General features: G+C 37.3%; 1 protein-coding gene across 1 annotated transcript in view; it reads right to left on the bottom strand.

Moving 5' to 3' along the window:
- The window catches only part of LOC125228510 (acyl-CoA Delta-9 desaturase-like), a 78857-nt gene that overhangs the window by 43228 nt on the left and 14350 nt on the right, over positions 1-21279 (bottom strand). Inside the window, exon 2 of the mRNA XM_048133106.1 lies at positions 4004-4320. Within this exon, the coding sequence (XP_047989063.1) occupies positions 4004-4319 (316 nt within the window). The 5' untranslated portion in view covers position 4320. The remainder of the gene's footprint in view (positions 1-4003; positions 4321-21279) is intronic.

Below are 21279 nucleotides of genomic sequence, written 5' to 3'. Positions count from 1 at the left end.
TTATAGTATAATAGTATAGTGTTTATAGTATAGTAGTAGTATAGTTTTGACGACCGGTCTGGCTCAGTCGGTAGTGACCCTGCCTGTTAGTAGGTAGGTAGGCGGTCCTGGGTTTGAATCCCGGTAAGGGCATTTCTTTGAGTGATGAACACAGATATTTGTTCCTGTCATGGATGTTTTCTATGTATATAAGTATGTATTTATCTATTTAAGTATGTATATCGCTTAGCACCGCATAGTATAAGCTTAGCTTAGTTTGGGGCTAAGTTGATGTGTGTATTGTGTCCCCAATATTTATTTATTTAATAGTAGTGAGACTACTTAAAAAATACAAATTAAAATATTTCCTATGAGAAAATAGTTTAATTTGATCTAAGATTTTGTCTGAGATGTGAAGAGTGTCAAAGCTTAACCTACCATCCACCATAAAGCTACCATCATTTGCCCCATCTCAGAGGGCGGAATTGCTCGTGGCAAAAATCAAACGTCAATAGAGTTGGAACGTTAAATTTTATCGACTATTGGTTATACAAAAAAGGAGTGTACAAGTTTCTAATGGGTCGGCAACGCGCATGTGACACCCCTTGTGTTGCGGGCGTTCATAGGTTACGGTGACCGCTTTCCATCAGGCGGACCGTATACTTATTTGCTACCGACGTAGTATAAAAAAAACTGACATTAACCGTATATTGTTGAGTTTTTTTCAGACAAGGATACTTCTTTATCCATTTGTTGACTGTTTTTGTTTTGGGTTAGCCATTTTTTTCAAACGTGAATTAGTTGCAAAAGGACTAGTGACAGAAATGGTAATCAAATGTCATACAATTCACTTTTAATTTAATCAAAGAGGTCAAAATCAAATGATCGAATAGCTAATCAGGGGTCAATGTTAAAGTCAGAAATGTAAAAGGTGACTGAATTTATCGATAGCTGAAAATGTCGATAAAATTTAACGTTCCAACTCTACTGACGTTTGATTTTTGCCATGAGCAATGAGGAGGCACACTCAAAGGTTATGACAGATGGCGCCACTTCATTAGTCCATTGCACAGAGCGAGAAGAGAGCGAGAAGTTTTTTTTCTCTCTCACACATATGATATGAATGACAGTGACATGCTAGACACTTGCACAGGCGCCGCCTGGCGGGATGAAATGTCAGTGTGCCTCCTCATTCCGCCCTCTGCCCATCATACATGGCCGCCGCAGTGCCCTTTAGACAAGTCAGTTTGGAATTAGTTGCGTAGGACGATGTGCTTACGTTTATGCTGTTACGACTTGCATAGTGGGACTGATTTCAAATATGGTAAACGCTATAACTACTGGCTGTTGATGGGGCAATATCAATTTACAATCAACAGTTGGTAAATAAAAGTATTTTTCTCAAACCTGCAATGAAATATTGTCTTTACGTTCCTTAAAATGGGCTGGGAAGTATCGCTTTTTGGGCACAACAACTCGAGAGGACTGTAAAGGGATTTCATATTATTTTTTAGGCCTAGGCCTGCAAAGTAACTTTTTTTTATAAAATATTGTCCTTTAGAGCATTTTTTTTATTTCATTGTATGTTTGAGAAAAGCACTATACATGCCTCGGCGTGAAAAAGGATTCCCGGCCTCGTATCTCTATCCGGTATATACCCACTTGGCCGGAAATCCTCATTTTCCCGGCCTCTGATGTAATGTACTATTAAAGGTTCGAAGCAAGCAAGGCCGAATCTCAACATCCCGTTCAAACTTTGCCCGTTAAACATCTTGACACATGAAGTGTACTCTTATTACCATAAGATACAGCAGGACAATCTCGACTGGGGGGCAATTATAAATAATCCATTGTTTTCCTTTATTACACTATGATGTTGAGTTCTACATGTATCTACTGAATACACCTACCATATATAACCGGTGGACACTCTATTTAATAATGCAAACATTATAAAACATGGAAAAAATGGACCAGTTACATTTGCCCCCAGTCGAGATTTGCCCCGCTGTACCTTAACTAAATAAGTTTGTATCTTAATTGATTCGTAAACTAAAATTACTTGCAGCTACTCTGACATTCAAAATACGTTGCCACACACAGCTGAGTCATTGAACTATATCAAAACAGGATGTATCAATCCTAATTTGAGTCAACTAGAGGAAGAGAAGGCACACTGTCATTTTATCCCGCCAGGCGGCGCCTGTGCAAGTGCCTGGGCATGTCACTGTCATTCATATGTGAGAGAGTGAAATAAAATATCATCTTCTCGCTCTCACGTATGAAATTATTTATCTGTGCAATAGACTAATAAGGTGGCGCCATCTGTCATAACCTTGAGTGTGTCTCCTCATTTCGGCTTTATGCGAGATAAAAGAGAAAAGTGCGATCTGAAATCAAGCGACCTTTTTCCTAAATTACCGTACGCATTTTGTGTAACGTTTATAAATTGACGAGAATAGGAACAATGCCCTCTTGAAAGATTGCCAATCTCTTACGACAGTCAAACCACTTCAACCAAATAAAAATATAATAGGCTAGTTTCCCATACTTAAAAAAAACATATTTTATGCAGTGCACGAAATAAATCACCACATAATTAGAAGAAAAATATGGACAGCCGTTATGTTTAAACATGATTTCTATTTAATAAAATAAGTCAAAGAGAAAGATATAAAGTAAATGATTTGACCGTGACGTTACTCCTCAGTATTTCATAGTAATTCCATATTAGCAAATCGTTTTGACAGTTCTTAAAAAGAAGCTGATTTGACTAGTAGCAAAGGCGAACTGGATTCACTTTCAAGTTTGTTACTTTACAACGTGTTTACTCGAGTTGTAATATGGCTGGTACTCAACGTTGCTATACATATGGACTAATGGTTGATAGTAACGATATTAAATGTTCACAATGTCATAATCTTTCTTTAGGTACTCATTTTTGCAACTATAATTTGACATGTTTGTCACTAGCAAAGAGGCGCAACAAAAAATGTTCTATTCGACGGTAAAGGTTTGTGCTAATAGTTATTTGTTATACAAGGGGGCAAAGTTGTGTTTTAACGCCGAGTGTGGAATTGAAAATTTTTTAACACACGAGAAGTAAAATACATTTGCACCCGAGTGTAACACAAAACTTTTCCCCTCACTATAGCGAGGAAACTACAACGCAAAAAATGCGTTTACGACTGCTTCCAGTAGTTCCACAGGTGGTAAATCATCTTTATTACGAGATTCACCTACTTTTATCAATTTTAAAGCAGTTAATTTGACTTTATTCAAGGTCAAATTACTTTACCCAGTAGTGGATAAAATGCGTTTTTACCCGGTATTAAAGGACAAAACACGTGTTTCCGAGCTAGTGAGGGGAAAAATTAGTTTTTTCTAGTGACAGAAACTGCTTTAGTATGTTGGCGACTGGCTGGTGCGCGACCTCCTCGTATGAAATAATGTCACTTTTATATTGTTTGAAATATGATTGATTAGTAGTTAGTCTGCCTTATGTCACGGAAGCACGGAACTATATGTTTTGTTTACCAATATCAACAGAACCAATCAGCTAGTTTTACTGTCCATTAAAACAATTCTATAACTTTTGGCGTTATTGTTAAAAACTTATAAAAAAAATGGTTTTTGGGAAAACATGCGTATTTCTAACTTTACGCAACGGGTAAGCAAGTCATTTAGATTTAGGCATCTAATCTAAATTCTGTGAAAATTTCTAACAAAATTATGTTGTCGGATTAACTTATACAAAAAACAACACAGAGGTAAAAGAAAAAAATTAAGAGGGATTTCTTTCTAATCGTTTAAAGATTGAGGACCGGATAAGCCAAAGTATAGTAATTAAAGTGTACTATTCATAGAATTCCGATTATTCTCAAATATACTTTTGCGACAAGACGACATTTTTTTGTATTTGTTATCAAAAGGAGGTTCTTAGGAAATAAAAAGAAACTAACATACAGAAAAATAAATAGATTGCGGTGAAACTGTAAAGTAGTTTATAATGTAAAACGCTTACCAAAAATCGTTGTTAAGAATTTCACTTTAAACGTAACTATCAGGTACAGTCCGTAAATAGAAACTAAATGCAACAACACTTGTACTGTGAGATCGGGCCATCTGAACTTCGCCTTAAAATCCATAGACTCGTATTTTTCTAAGTCAAACCCTGTATCCACGTTCACTTTCTCACTAATATTGTCCACTGAATTATTGTTATCACAATGTTCTTCTCGGTGACTCTTAATGTCCGTAGCCATGAGCCTCATTTTGATTTGGGAAGGCAGGTCGCTGTCGCATACGCCGACGTCGACGTTCTTTTGCGCAGGCGCCATTCTGAAAAAAGAAAAAACAGATAAGTACCAGAATACAGACGGTTTGTTTCTCTGGTAAAATCTAATACTAGTATCTAATTTCTTTGAAGTATTAGATCTGATAGATAAATACATCAAATCTATGTCGTTGCTTTACTTCGATGCTCCTAAGATTTTGTTTCTTTATTCTTTATTTATCCCACGATAATTGATAATATACTTAGTAATATTTATAATTAATTTCCCTTCGAGCAATTCTGCTTTATTCCGTTAGTGGAAACTGTTTTGGCTCATTTTATATTCATGTAGCTTATATTCTGTATAATTGTAACTGTTTGTTTTCCAATAAAGATAAAATAAAATAAAGTAATGTAATGAAAAGATGGAGTAAATATACGCAGGGGCAAGCGATACACTTATTATAGGAGGTCCTAATACTGTTGGTCCTGCCTCTAGGAAATTATGTCAATCTTACCCTACATGACACTATCCCTAACTTCAGTTTATTCTCGGTTGTCTGCTAATTTATGTAAAGAATTAATAAAGAACCTTTTGGTCTAAATATATTTTTGGTGAGGAGAACTCTTGATATGTTCGACAGACAGTCCGACAAAGAAACTCATAAATCTCGTGAATAGAGGAAATGAAGTGAAATAGAGGGAGAATGCTATCGATTCTGTGTGGAATGGGCCCATTGTATCTGATAACACCATTATCTGTGTGAATGAGTGAATCAATATATCAAGTTTTCAATAGGGAAATCGCCCAATTAGCAAACACAGCCAGACGCGGCGTGACTCATCACCCAAGTCACGCCCAAACATACTAAACGATTACTTATTAGCCGACCCAAATATCTACATAACATCCGGTCAGCACAGGTGTTCCGTTTATCTTTCTCCTAATCCCTTATCAACAAATATGTTTATCCTTATCTACTTGTGTTTAACTCTTGTGAGTCATAACTATTAACGCTTAAGTAATGTTTTATTCACGTGTTTCAGGTCACTGCACGTGTTACAATATAATTTGGAGAGTTCTAGAGAGAAATCTAGCCATAGTGCCGACGTTCTGTAGTCATATATATCACGACCGCGCTTCTAGGTATATTAGTGCGGCAGAGACAGTTGGGGTTCTCTCGCTAAGTAGCGTGAACGGTTGGCACGCTGTCTACACAGTCACTATATGGCTAAGATGATGATGAGATGATCGGCTGTCTATCATTTATCACTATATCAATCACGCACGTTCTAAGAAGTGTGAAGGTCACGCACTATTAAATCACTCACTAAGAAGCTGTGCATAATCCACAGCAGGGTAGCACACAGAGCCATGGAGCTGAGAACCAGGCGGGGAGCATGAGGCTTCATGGTCGAGTGAGAAATGTCGAAATCATTCGCCGCACCAAGATGCAAGACGTGAATTGGATAGGACTTGCTGCTAGGCAGAGTGATGTCAGGCGCGCACTAGGCAGAGTAATGGATGGTGATGGCGGTATGTTGGTCGCTTTTGAATGAAATAAGGGCCTGGTGTCCGTTGGCTCGTTGGGTGGATGGAATTTGAAAATTTCGGGACACTTCTGTATGATAAATATCATCCCAGAGCCCAGTACGTCAGTGGCGTACTGAAAAAGCCTATGTAGCGTTTTTAGAAAAAGCCTTAGTATTGGGTGATAAAGGCCAAAAGTGATCCTATTAGTTAAATTTAGTATTAGTAGTAGCAGTAATAAACTTTTTACTGTACAACTAAGGTAAACGTCCCAATGGATGACACTGACCCAATGTATGACTATTTCACAGTTTATTTAAAAAAATAAGAAATCGGTTAACAGTATGAACAAGATACAGGACTTAATCGATCGTCAGCGTTATCTATGAATTTTGTTTAGAATTTGTGAATGATAAGTTTAGTAATTTTTATTCTGTGGGGTAGTTTTTGCAAGGAGGTGCATCTAGCTGGTTGTGCGTCGTAATTTTTACTAAATCTGTTAAGAAACTGCTTTTGAAAAGTGGAAATAAAAACCAGGATTTTGAAGTTACTGGTAAAACATCATTATAAACTGTTAGATGATACATTAAACAATTGATTTAGTAAATTGAAAGTAGCTTATTTTCCTTACTTTAGTATTTTAAAGACATGTTATTCACTGGAACAAATTTTTAGATTTTACTAGTGTATGACACCCGCGTCATTCATTGGCACAAAATGTAATTTCACAAGTTTTTATTTTGACAATAAATTAAGGAAGTATAACATACGTATAATATACCCTGTAAAAATAAATGTTCTATCTATCACGTGAGTAGTGTCTGACATGGGTGTCATACACTGTTTTACTATGGATATAGAGTGAATGACAGGTACGTATTTACATGTCATTCATTAGGTCTAAAGTATAGTGTCATACACTGGTTACAGATATAGATAAATAAAAGTAAAAATGCCTCCAAACTCTAAAAATATAGTTTAGATGACGTATTAAAGGCATTAGACGAAGTATCGAGAGGGATAGCTGTTGCTACAGCAGCTAATAATTACGGAATTACCGTATCACACTGTCATACATTAGGACAGCCAATTTTTTTTTCCATAGTCATATATTGGGACATACGAGTTTTCGCGTGTTATCCATTGGTACAATTTCAGGTCTCAAGGGAAACTGAAATTATAAAGAAATGTTATTACTATTATACAATGTAATGTTTCACTGACATAAAGGAAGGATTGGTTCATAAATCTGCATACACCAGTAATCTGTATGGGTGACATAATAAGTAGTTTTCATAGAAAATGTCTCAAATCCCTCCTAATAGTGTCATTCATTGGGACGTTTACCTTAATAACATAAAACACAGTAATTACAGTAAAGAACAGTACAAAAGCGAACTTATCCCTTCGAGGGATTTCTCCAGTTAACCTTTAAATTTACATAGGTAAACAAGAATTGGAATTTAAATATGCGAGTAAAGATAAGACTTATATATTTATAACAGACAAGACTATACATGAATGATATTTGATAAAACAACGTTACGTGGTTTATTATTTTATTATTGATGATTTATATTATAACAATAATAAAAACAATAAATTGCTCTGATAATTAGATTAAGATTTTTTTGAGTTGAGTTGAATATACAGGATAGTTATTTGGGAACTATTTACACAGCGCAAGAACTCGCATGCGACTTTCATTACATTCAGGTATTTGATTGGTATACTGCATGTAACCTCCCTGAGCCCTAAGTCACCTGAAATAATTTACGGGGTTCCTAAAGTATAATATATATGTATAAAGAACAAACAACTGTTACCTATATATTCTGTGATAAATCATAAAACCAGCTCCAGCATATCTCAAAGTTAGTCTGGCTCTGTCGCAGCAATGCGCAAGAGCGATAGAGATACATATCTAACTATGAGCGTTTCGTTTCGTGAGCGTTTGTGCATTCTGCTACGCACGCTGGTGTTTTATCATTTTTCAGTATAGATGGTGTTTTTTTTACGCACTAGTGCGAGAAGTGGTTCATTATATGTCAGGACGAAACTTCGGAGGGCCATCTGTACTGAAAAACGTCGTACGATACACGTGCGAAAAGGAAATTCGTAACTAGTGTCGATTTAAAACACTCCCTTCGGTCGTGTTTCAATTTATCGCCACTCGTTTCGAACTTTCTTTTTTTACGCACTTGTATCGTAATGTACTATATCGCGTCGCGCGACCATACTTGCCTGCCTGATTTCCGAATTAGTTCATTAGTAAAAATTGCTGATTATAACCCGTATAATAAATGTAATTATTATGTATTCACTCTAAAATTTAATTTTATGCCGGCCACCGCAACCCGCGAAATTTTAAGAGGCACTCGTCCTAACCCTTCTGTAAAAATACCCTTTAAAATATTCCATTACTGGCATTGTACTCGTACGGTAATATGATTCAGCACCTTAAATGGTGAGTCAGACGAAATTATGAATGCGTTATCGAGTAAACAACTAAACATAGCGCTTATCAACGATCGGGCGTCCAGGGCTATCGAAAAGATAATTATCTATAGGCGTTCAAGGCTATCGAAAAGATAATTATCTATAGGCGTTGGTAAATGTTTTATTATGTAAACACAACACACAGTTAAACATTTCGGAGAAAGAACTGGTATTAGGCATCATGTCACCGATGTGACACGCACATTTGACTAATCTGACCTGTTTCCGAACGTGATTATTTTAGTTATAAGTATTTCCGAACGTATCCTCGCTCTTGTTTATATTTGTATTTTGTCCTGGATATAACTATGTAGTAGTTCAGCCATTAAAAATCTGATTACTTATAAAATAAAGATATTTTTATTTTATTTAACATGGTGACAGCAAACTAGTAAACATGGAATTAGAAGAATATAAAAACTTGTGGAGCAGCAGTCTCAGCTCGTACAAGTCATGCAACAGCAAATGCTCATGCTGCAAGAGCAAGTGAAAAATGTCACATCTTCGGAGGTCAAAAGTCTGGCCGCAACCTTTAGAGGTAGATAATGGCGATCCTTACGAAAATCTTGTCTTCTTTAAGAGCCGATGAGAAGATTATTGCCTGGCTACGGATATGAGTACATGGCCTTCAGAAAAAGATGTCACAAAAGCGGGCCTTCTCCTGAGCGCTATAGGAAGTAAAGCCATGAAAAAATACATGGATTTTGGATTGTCTGAGGCGGAAAAGATGAGTGAAATGCCATATTTGCTAAAATTGAAAAGACAATATTTCTTAAAACCAACATAATATACTCAAGATATTTATTTAACATGAAAGACCAGAAGGCGGCAAGAAGGAAGGAGGGAAGCTTTGATGACTATTTACTGGCCCTAAAGAAATTAGCTAAGAGATGTAATTATAAGGAGTTTGAAGACGAAATTTTAAGAGACAGAATCGTGGTAGGAATAAAGGATGGTGAAGTCATCAAAGAGCTATTGAAAAAGCAAGACCTAACGTTAGAAACAGCCATAAGTAAATATTTGTCGTGCTTCTGAGGATGCTTCTGCTCAAGTTGCTGATTTACAGAAAGCAGAACCGGTCAACAAAATTACCAAGAACAATAAGCCTTATAATACACACCTAAAAAGTGTAGATTTTGTGGAGGTGTTCATGTCTACCAAAAGAAAGTATGCCCTGCCTGGGGACAGCGTTGTGAAGAATGTGGTGGCCGAAACCATTTTAAGAAGGTTTGCAAGAAGCGTGGAACTATAAAAGATATACAAGAAGACTCAGATTGCAGTGTCATCATAGCTGAAGTAAGGTACAATGACGAGTCAGGCCATGCTGAAGCACCACTTTTGTTTCATATTGGTGATAGAAAACATAAAATATACTGTGCTCTGGACACAGGAGCGGCAGTTAGTGTGATGGGGGCAGAATATTATAAAAGTTTAACAGATCATAAGGACTTATCAGCTTTGACTCCGGCATTGAAAAGTTTGAAAGCATTTAATGGTAGGTACTCCCATTATTAACTTGGGAAAATCATCCTTTATAGTTACCAGGAAGAATAAAGATTACAAATTAAACTTTCACATTGTTAATGTTAAACATGAACCACTCTTATCAGAGAAAGCTTGTTTAGCTCTGGGCATTATAAAATACTGTGATGAAGTATTAACAGAGTTGGACCGTTCTAAGGCAGAGCAAATTATGAAACAATATGAAGATGTCTTCAAGGGTTATGGCAGCCTGCCAGGGGAAGTTTCATTGGAGCTGGATGAATCGATTCCTGCCCATATTCAGCCTGCACGTCGAGTTCCAGTTGCTCTAAAAGAAAAATTAAGAACTGAACTGGCACAGCTATTTAAAGTACGCGTACTTATACTTACGGTGACACACAATCGAAAAAGGTCGTCGAGCCATAAGTACCTAAGCTTACTTGCTCGTACGCCTATCACCCACTTTTAGATGCTTTTCTTTTGACAGATCCACCAAATATTTACTTTACAAGTTTCTTTAAGTTTCGAGTTGTTAATTATTAAAAATTCAACAGATACGCTCTGTACTCTAATACATAGGTATTCAGGGCTATAGAATTAATTAGGTACTGGTAGTCAGAACAAAGTCTAGCAGATGCCAAAAAATGACATTTACACGATGTCACGATCCTCAGCATTGAGGCAAAGACATATATGTCGCAGGGAAATGGCCAAAACAGAGATTTCATCAAATCACTAAGGGATATGATCAAATCACACAGGATGTCAAAATGGCGAATCCATTTTATCATTTCTCTAGAAAATTTCAGTCATTTGACTAAATCCCTTACTCTATTTAGTGAAATCACAAAATCGACCAACAGACACGCCACGTCTTGTCATTTCACTAGATTTGTTTAGGGATTTGATAAAATCCCTGAACCACGTCAGTAAGTTGACGAAACGAGCTTATAAAGTCAACTAGTTTTATCATTTCGCTAAGCAAGTTCAGTGAAGACAAAATGTTTTAATAAATATGAAAATAATTTAAAATGAAACATTTTTAGCTTTGTTTCTTCACTTATTCTATATAGCGAAATGATAAAACTAGTTGACTTTATAAGCTCGTTTCGTCAACTTACTGACGTGGTTCAGGGATTTTATCAAATCCCTAAACAAATCTAGTGAAATGACAAAACGTGGCGTGTCTATTGGCCGATTTTGTGATATCACTAAACAGAGTCAGGGATTTAGTCAAATGACTGAAATTTTCTAGAGAAATGATGAAATGGATTCGCCATTTTGACATCCTGCGTGATTTGATCAAATCCCTTAGAGATTTGATCAAATCTCTGTTTTGGCCATTTCCCTGCGACATATATAACTCCATATAGACAGATAAAGTCTAAGAAAAAAACGTACCTCAGTGCCATAACGAAAAAGGTACGGTGGCCAAGATGGCGTTACACCTTTGGGGGACGCTCAGCTAGATGGCGCTAATATTAATATTTGACATTTTAACACATATCAAGTTAAGAATATGGTCCAATTTGTCAAAACTGAGGTTCAAAAGTTTTAAGCCTGTGTCAAGAGATGGCAGTCTATCCCTGATTACACATTTTACTTCGACAGTAACTCTCTATAATACTCGATCCTCTTTGATTGAGGTAACGGCTGAAGAAGAAGAAACAAAGGGCTACTATTTAAATGAGCACCAAAAAAAATTTTGGTACCCCAAACTTGCAACCAAAAAAAGTAGTTGAGCACCAAAATATTGTTACTGAAAATTATACAACTGTCACCAGTTTTAGTAAACCGTTCACATTAAATTGTAAATGACCCCCAACAATAGTAAATGAGCCCCAAATTTAAGCACCAAATTAATGCGCTTTTGTAACCTAAATAAATAGTTGATTACCAAAAAATATGCAAATAGAATAGGTATATTACCGAATATAATGACACCAAATTTAGTAGCCTCTCCCGCTAAACCCATGTACACCGCACCTCATGCACAGCGCGTTTTGACCAGTCTCATTAGACAGCGAAGCGATCCACACACAGACAAACTGCTACCAAAAAGTGGGTTAGGTTAGGTTAGAACTGCGACCCACACACACACGAACTGCTATCAAAAGTTAAAGTGGGTTAGGTTAGGTTAGAACTGCGACCCGCACACACACGAACTGCTACCAAAAAGTGGGTGAGGATAGGTTAGAACTGCGACCCGCACACACACACACACGAACTGCTACCAAAAAGTGGGTTAGGTTAGGTTAGAACTGCGACCCACACACAAACAAACTGCTACCAAAAAGTGGTTTAGGTTAGGTTAGAACTGCGACCCGCACACAAACGAAGTGCTACCAAAAAGTGGATTAGGTTATGTTAGAACTGCGACCCGCACACACGAACTGCTACCAAAAAGTGGGTTAGGTTAGGTTAGAACTGCGACCCACACACAAACGAACTGCTACCAAAAAGTGGTTAGGTTAGGTTAGAACTGCGACCCACACACAGACGAACTGCTACCAAAAAGTGGTTTAGGTTAGGTTAGAACTGCGACCCACACACAAACGAACTGCTACCAAAAAGTCGGTTAGGTTAGGTGAGAACTGCGACCCACACACAGAGGAACTGCTCTACCAAAAAGTGGGTTAGGTTAGGTTAGAACTGCGACCGACAGCACAGACAACTTTTAGGCCTACGGTATCTGAGTATCATTTTGTATTAAAATGCGGCAGCAATATTGGTGCTCATTAATTATTTTTGGGTTTACAACGATTATTTTGGGTGTTATGTACTTTAATCGCACGCCAAGATGTTAAAATTTTGGTTTCCATTTCACATTAAAATGGTGTTTCAATATTGGTGATCATTTACAATTTCTGGGTAATTAATTATTATTTCTTTAACAAAAGTTACCATATTTGGTTACCATTTTTCATTAAATTGGTACACTGATTTTGGTGCTCATTTACTAAAATTGGTGCTAAAATGTATTTTATTTGGTGTGAAATGTTACTAATTTTGGGGCTCAGTTAAACATGAGCCGAAACAATAAAGTCTAGTCAATAAAGAAAAAATACAATTTGCTACGTCGCGAGCTTCGTCAATGTTAGACGTTATTTAATTATAGTAAAGTTACCTATTAATTAAAAATTAATAGTCATTTGTTATACAAGGGGGCAAAGTTGTATTGAACGCCGCGTGTAGAGTTGAAAAACGAGCAAGTGAAAGGATCCTATAGTTGAACCACGAGCGAAGCGAGTGGTTCGAGAATAGAATCCTGAACTTGCGAGTTTTTTGACACACGAGAAGTAAAATACATTTGCACCCGAGTGTTACACTCTGTTAAACTTTTAGTGTAAAACTCACTATAGCGAGGAAACTACAACGTAAAAAATGCGTTTATCACTGCTTCCAGTAATTCCACAGGTGGTAAATCATCTTTATTACTAGATTCACCTACTTTTATCAATTTTAAAGCAGTTAATTTGACTTTATTGAAGGTCAAATTACTTTACCAACTAGTGGATAAAATGCGTTTTTACCCGCTGGTATTAAAGGACAAAACACATGATTCCGAGCTAGTGAGGGGAAAAAGTACTTGGCCATAATTAAGTTCTGTGACAAGGATTTGTAATTATGAAAAAAGAAAAATATTCATTTATTCATAGCTTATAAGCTAAATAAATTGCAAAACCATTGTTTTAAGCAATTGTTTTAAGTATATATACTTTTCTCAAACATGCAATGAAATATTGTCTTTACGTTCCTTAAAATGGGCTGGGAAGTATCGCTTTTTGGGCGCAACAACTCGAGAGGACTGTAAAGGGATTTCATATTATTTTTTAGGCCTAGGCCTGCAAAGTAACTTTTTTTTATAAAATATTGTCCTTTAGAGCATTTTTTTTTTATTTCATTGTATGTTTGAGAAAAGCACTATACATGCCTCGGCGTGAAAACGGATTCCCGGCCTCGTATCCCTATCCGGCTATATACCCACTTGGCCGGAAATCCTCATTTTTCCCGGCCTCTGATGTAATGTACTATTTTAATAGTTTTTGTTTTAATAGACTCTAATGAAAACAAAGCTTTGTTAAAAGCTTTTATTCTACTTCACTTGTTAGTATGTTAGTGTCCATCAAAACGTAGAAGCTAAATTTGACCCACTTCCCGATTTCTGATTAAGCTGAAACTTTGCACACATATCAAAACCCGATGACAATGCAATATTATGGTGACTTGAAGCTGATCTGATGATGGAGACTGGAGATGCTTATGAGTACTCTGTGATAAAATAGCGTAAACGTACTATGTTTGGGGTTTTTAGAAACGTCTCGATCAGTATTTGTTGCTCGTGGAAAAAAAAAGTACAGTCAGCGATAAAATGAATCAACCATTTCTACCTAACCGATTTCGAAACAAAACTTTAGATCTAAGTTTGACCAACTTCCCGAATTCAAATTGAGCTGAAGCTTTGCATACATAATTATGTATATTGGATGTCAATGAATTGTTATGATAAGTACAGTCAGCTGTATAAATAACTGACCATTTCTATTTAACCGGTTTCGATAAAATTTGATATGAGTGTAATTACTGTGTCATTTGAATAGTCTTGACAAGCACTCTTGTGCTACATGACAGCCAGGGTCTTAAGATGGAGTCGGAAGGTGGCCATAGGAACTACTAAACTAAACAAGAAAACCATCGAGTTTGGACTCGTTGGAATAGTCGTGACAGGCACTCTTGTGCTACATGGTGGCCAGGGTCTCAAGATGGAGTCAGAAGGTGGCCATAGGAACTACTAAAGTAAACAAGATAAAACCGTCGAGTTTGGACTCGTTGGAATAGTCGTGACAAGCACTCTTGTGCTACATGGTGGCCAGGGTCTCAAGATGGAGTCGGAAGGTGGCCATAGGAACTACTAAAGTAAACAAGATAAAACCGTCGAGTTTGGACTCGTTGGAATAGTCGTGACAAGCACTCTTGTGCTACATGGTGGCCAGGGTCTCAAGATGGAGTCGGAAGGTGGCCATAGGAACTACTAAAGTAAACAAGATAAAACCGTCGAGTTTGGACTCGTTGGAATAGTCGTGACAAGCACTCTTGTGCTACATGGTGGCCAGGGTCTCAAGATGGAGTCGGAAGGTGGCCATAGGAACTACTAAAGTAAACAAGATAAAACCGTCGAGTTTGGACTCGTTGGAATAGTCGTGACAAGCACTCTTGTGTTACAAGGTGGCCAGGGTCTCAAGATGGAGTCGGAAGGTGGCCATAGGAACTACTAAAGTAAACAAGATAAAACCGTCGAGTTTGGACTCATTGGAATAGTCGTGACAAGCACTCTTGTGCTACATGGTGGCCAGGGTCTCAAGATGGAGTCGGAAGGTGGCCATAGGAACTACTAAAGTAAACAAGATAAAACTGTCGAGTTTGGACTCGTTTGAATTATCTTAGCAAGCACTCTTGTGTTACGTGATATTCAGGATCTAAAGATGAAGTTCTCAAGAACTCTCTCGTAGTTACGAAGTTTTGTAAAGATCGGTGAGATAGGCGTCGATAGCATTGGTCTGCAACCTGTCTAGGAGAAGGAAAACTCCGAAATCAAACCCGGACTCGAATTTCCGTCAGGCGCAAGGTCCAACCAGAAATAAGCGGCGATATGAAAAGCACCCAAGTGAAGGTGAGGCCGTGCTGATGAACTGAATGGCAATAGGGTGTTAAATAGTATATTGTCGCGAACGAACCACCTCAGGGAACCGGGGCGCACCCTGTTGTAACGAAGCCCTTGCCCATCCATAGGAGGGTTGACGGTTTAAAAAGTATGATACTCGTGGGAACAAAATGAGCAAAGAGACAGTAACACAAAAAAAAAATAAGGCTAGAAAAATCCAAAACCAAGTATAAAGAGAAACTTTCTCAAGAAGATGACGAAACAAAACGCAGGAGATTAGAAAAAACTAAAACTACTTTTTAAAAGCTTTTATTCTACTTCACTTGTTAGTATGTTAGTGTGCATCAAAATATAGAAGCTAAATTTGACCCACTTCCCGATTTCTGATTAAGCTGAAACTTTGCACACATATCAAAACCCGATGACAATGCAATATTATGGTGACTTGAAGCTGATCTGATGATGGAGACTGGAGATGCTTATGAGTACTCTGTGATAAAATAGCGTAAACTTACTATATTTGGGGTATTTAGAAACGTCTCGATGAGTATTAGTTGCCCGTGGAAAAAAAAGTACAGTCAGCGATAAAACGAATCAACCATTTCTAACTAACCGATTTCGAAACAAAACTTTAGAGCTAAGTTTGATCAACTTTCAGAATTCAAATTGAGCTGAAGCATGTATATTGGATGTCAATGAATTGTTATGATAAGTACAGTCAGCTGTATAAATAACTAACCATTTCTATTTAACCGATTTCGATAAAATTTGATATGAGTGTAATTACTATGTCATTTGAAATTCGTCTTGACAAGCACTCTTGTGCTACATGACAGCCAGACAAATAGAGTCTGCCGAAGGTGCCATCATACTTTAATAGTCGGGCGAAGCACGACGCACGTGGTCTTAACCCAGGCGCCGAAGGCGCCCTCATACTTAAAGAGTCGGGCGAAGCCCGACGCACGCGGTCCTAAACCGGGCGCCTCCTCATACTTAAAGAGTCGGACGAAGCCCGACGCACGTAGTCCTAAACTCATTCTTAAAGAGTCAGGCGAAGCCCGACGCACGCGGTCCTAAACCGGGCGCCGAAGGCGCCCTCGTACTTAAAGAGTCGGGCGAAGCCTGATGCACGCGGCCCTAAACCGGGCGCCGAAGGCGCCCTCGTACTTAAAGATTCGGGCGAAGCCCGATGCACCCGGTCCTAAACCGGGCGACGAAGGAGCCCTCGTAACTTAAGAGATTTAAGAGTAAGAGGCTCGACCTATACTGTCTAGTCTAGAGCCGGGCTACGAAAGCGATTTCATAGTTAAAGAGTCAGGCGAAGCCCGACGTGCGCAATTACAAGACGGAAGCCGGGCCGAAAGATTGCTCATACTAAAAGAGACAAGCAAAGCCCAACCTCCAGTCAAAAGCTGGGCGCCAAAGGCACTTTCATACGTAAAGAGAAAAATCAAGAATTATGAAAAAAAATTCGCGCTCGCTTCGCTCGCAGTTGTTTTCATTCTAGTGTCCTGTAAATAGCTTCTTATATCAGATCGCTCAAACAGTGTGAACATTTTCGTAATCGCTGCGGTCTTATCGTTCAGATTACGTGATAATTCTAGAAAAAATTACGCTCTCACTTCGCTTGTGGTCAGTTTCATTCTGGGGTGCTGTAAATCAAACTTCTTATATCAGATCGCTCAAAGAATGTAAATATTTTTGCAATCGCTTCGATCTTACAGTTCAGATTACGTGATACTTATGGAAAAAAATTCGCGCTCGCTTCGCTCGCGATCATTTTCGTTCTGGGGCGCCCACAAAAGTATTTCATTTCTACCTTAGACAACTAAAAGCTAGAAAAAAAATTAAATAAAAAAAAGTTTTTTAAGTTAAAGCTTTTATTTCGTCCCCAAAATGAACCAAAAAGTAGAAAATAATTTTAATAAGTTACTAATATTTTAGAGTCCCATCTTTGAAGACTGGTTGTAATGTACTCTTCTGGAGTCGTATTCTAAACACCACTTTTTGACACTATGTCAGTGGATTAAGTACTAATGGGAAGCTTATCGCGGACTAAAATAAAAGCGTGGGGCGTTAGTATTCCAAAATATTGCGAAAAACTAAACATATAATAATTATAATGCAATGTGAAGCTTTCCAAGGCACAGAGGAGAAAAAGTTACCTATAACTTTATAATTTTCAACGATTATGTATAATTGTTTATGTCGCGCCCCACGCTTTTATTTTAGTCCGCGATAAGCTTCCCATTAGTACTTAATCCACTGACATAGTGTCAAAAAGTGGTGTTAATACGACTCCAGAAGAGTACATTACAACCAGTCTTCAAAGATGGGACTCTAAAATATTAGTAACTTATTAAAATTATTTTCTACTTTTTGGTTCATTTTGGGGACGAAATAAAAGCTTTAACTTAAAAAACTTTTTTTATTTAATTTTTTATTAATCTATAATTTTCCATGAAATGTATGTTTTTTTTTATGGGATAGGAGGCAAACAAGCAGACAGGTCTCCTGATGGTAAGCGATCACTGCCGCCAATGGACACCCGAAACACCAGAGGTGTTGGAGGTGCGTTGCCGGCCTTTAAGATGGCGCGCGCGCCTTTGATCCGTGTCGAAAAAACCGACAAGTGATGGATCGCGCGAACTTTGCCGAGCCGAGCCGAGCCGCGCCGATCGTAGCTGTTTAAACGGCGCGCGGCGCGCCGGATCACGAGCTGAGCCAGGCTCGGCTCGCGTTATCGCGCGCCGTTTAAACGCACCTTAAGATGGGTGTACGCTGAATGTGAATTTAAGTAGACATATGTTACCTACCATTTGAGTTTGTGACTCAGATTTTTTTTCCCTTTTGCGAAGTGTAATTTTCCGCGCGCTCGCGTCTAATGACAATCTCAAAGTACCTAATCAAAGACTGTATAAATCACGTTTTTTTTTATAATTTATTATTTTAATTCTACCTTTTGGGGATTCTACACGCTGTTCAGTTCACCGTACAATAAATTACATTCTCCATGATGTTTTCGGTATCGAGTACAACCTTGTGTATATGGATGACGATTTGTTTAATACAAACATTATTACATATATTCACAGACAGTCAGACATGCTCGGTATCTTTAAGTGTTGATACTACAGATATTTACAAGAAATAGATTTCGATACCTGAGTCATAGTAAACAGTCATTCAATTTTTCTTCTTTATCAATCTTATCACGGCCAAAGTTGTGTCATTTGCATTGGGAAAAAAGTATGACACACATTTTTTGCGTTAAAACTGGATGGTGGTTTTTCTAATGCGTGCAAAACTGACACGTTTCTGTAAATGCCTGTATTTTTTTTAGAAATAACGGTTTGCCCTTTATCTACATGTAAGTCAAGCAATCAAAAGTAATAGAGAAAAATGTAGGTAATTTTGACTTCACAACTTTGTTTGAGGTAGTTAGGAAGTAAACATTATCAAATGTCCCCGAAAATACACCATGAGCCGAGGGGAAAAGGGGGCTAGAGGGTCCCTTTTTTCGGTTCTTTTATATCTCAAGAGCTATGTATACACCCCAGCGATATTATGATTATTAAAAAAAAAAGTGATAAAATCTTCTACAAGTTTTATTCCGTTGTTTATCGATATTATCCATTTTTTGAAATATTAGCTCTTATAAGTTTATTTGGAGTTGGTTTTTATTATTATTTACTCGCACTATTTCACTTGTATAATAATATACTTACATGTACTTTTCTGTAGCAGAAGGATCCTTATGTGCACATACGGAACTTGTATGTATGGAACACGACACATTATAGTGAAGTGGTTGGGTATACAGTCATATAGTAAGTGTGCGTGCATCACTAATTATGAACGATTAAGTATATTTAAAGTAAAGATTAAACTCCAGTCGCGCATCGAAGCTGACATACGCACATACACAGTTTTTTAAACTACTTAATGTGTAACTTATATTTGTGTAAAGATAAAACGTCTATTGTCTAATTGTGACCTGGAAAGTTATCATATTAGAAGGGATTTACATTTATCTTAACTAAAAGCTGAAGCATAAATATAACCCAATACACCTTACATGGTGTCGTCAAGTGGAACTTTTTAGAACGGTCGTTTGATGTGTTTCAGTTGGTTCGACAATTTTATTGTCCAACAGTGTAATTCCACTCTAACCTAAATGTATAAACAAAAAACAAAAAGAAAAAATGTCGCTACATTTGCTGTATAGTCAGCATCGAATATACATATAAGTATACTGTGGAAGCGAACGCTCCAAATATGTAGATGTTAAACTTTTGTGAGAAGATGTATTCCCGCTATTACATCGCTGTCAAACATCGAGTCATATGGAACCCTAACATAATTCAGGCAGGTGCTCGCGGCGGCTAGACGAACGTCTAGTCTCATGTCTGATGATGGGTCCCCATATGACCTGAAACATGTCACCGAACGCGATGTACATCCGTATATTTAAATATCACCAAATATATACTTATTTTTATGGTAACAGAGGAGTTTAACGATTGGCGTATCGACTGTCGTAATATTTTTAATGTGACTTTACATACGTATAAGACGTTAAGGTCACACGTATTATAAATCAGAAGCAAGATTATAAGAGGAAGAATGACGTGACACATATGACTTCATCAGCCATTTCGGGTTAGGTACTGCATTTGTAATTCTCTATTAATTTGAACACTACACTATTCATTGTCTTTACGACGTTAGGTCATAAAACACTTCTACCAACATCTGCTAGTGAGTCAATGATTAATTTGTTATCTAGGCAATAATTCTTTCTTTAACTACCTATTGTGATTTGAAAGTGAAAACGATAAAACGAGGATAAATTTGCCTACTTACTTACCTACCTATATCTTAAAATCGCATAATACAATTGCGCTGCTCGCAAGCAAAGGCTACATTACTTTTCACCACACCAACTAGTAAATAAGTTCTGGAATCTTTCGCTTGCTCGGGAATCAATACGTGTGGTTAAACAACTTCGCCCCCTTGTAAAATAAATACCAATTATTTTTGCTATGTTGTGGATTTGATTGACTCCTAATCTTCACGAGTTCTGCGAAATCAAACGCTGAGCTTTGTTGCCAAGCAGTTTTGATAATAAATGCGACTCAAAATATGTGATGTTGTATGAATATTCGCTATTCAGCAGAATCGTGACGTAATTGTATATTATTTACTGTATGAGTTTTCTCTACCATTGTTATTAAAGGAATTTGTTGTTATACTAAAGATTGTTATAGGTACTAAAGAAGGAAGATAGTATAAATATGAAATAGATATTTGTTTTGTTTCGAGGTCTCTCTGTAATTTGCCTTGAAATGTTAGATAACTGTTAAGTTCTTGTAATGATACAATAAAAAATCAATCACGTGCAAGCAGGCAAGTAGCTGCGTACCTAATAATGTTAATTTATCCTGTTTGATTCATTTCTTGTGATGTAAACTGGAATGAGTAAAAATAATTGATTAAGAAGTAGTGTTTCGTCGATGATGATGGTATTGACACATAGGATGGATGGTATTGTCTACTGAAACATAAAATCATTTATACTGCTACTTAAATCATGAAATTAAATTATTATTCGGGATTAAATTATTTTTCAATGTACTTTCTTCTGAGTGAGATAAATGATAATTATATGGTCTTGTCGCATCTCGCTCGCGTCTCGCTAACATAAGCAAGATACCTAACTGAAATGAGCTGAAATGATACACCGAAGAATATGTGGAAAAAGTTGATGGCTCCACTTCTTTAAATATATCCTTGGGTCCTAAGAACTAATTTTGCCAAAGGAAATCTAGTGTTCACATCACGTGTCAT

The sequence above is a fragment of the Leguminivora glycinivorella genome, chromosome 1 (assembly GCF_023078275.1).
Source record: "Leguminivora glycinivorella isolate SPB_JAAS2020 chromosome 1, LegGlyc_1.1, whole genome shotgun sequence".
Classification (NCBI taxonomy): domain Eukaryota; kingdom Metazoa; phylum Arthropoda; class Insecta; order Lepidoptera; family Tortricidae; genus Leguminivora; species Leguminivora glycinivorella.
The sequence above is the reverse complement of the archived record's forward strand: the minus strand, read 5'-3'. Positions and strand labels throughout refer to the sequence as shown.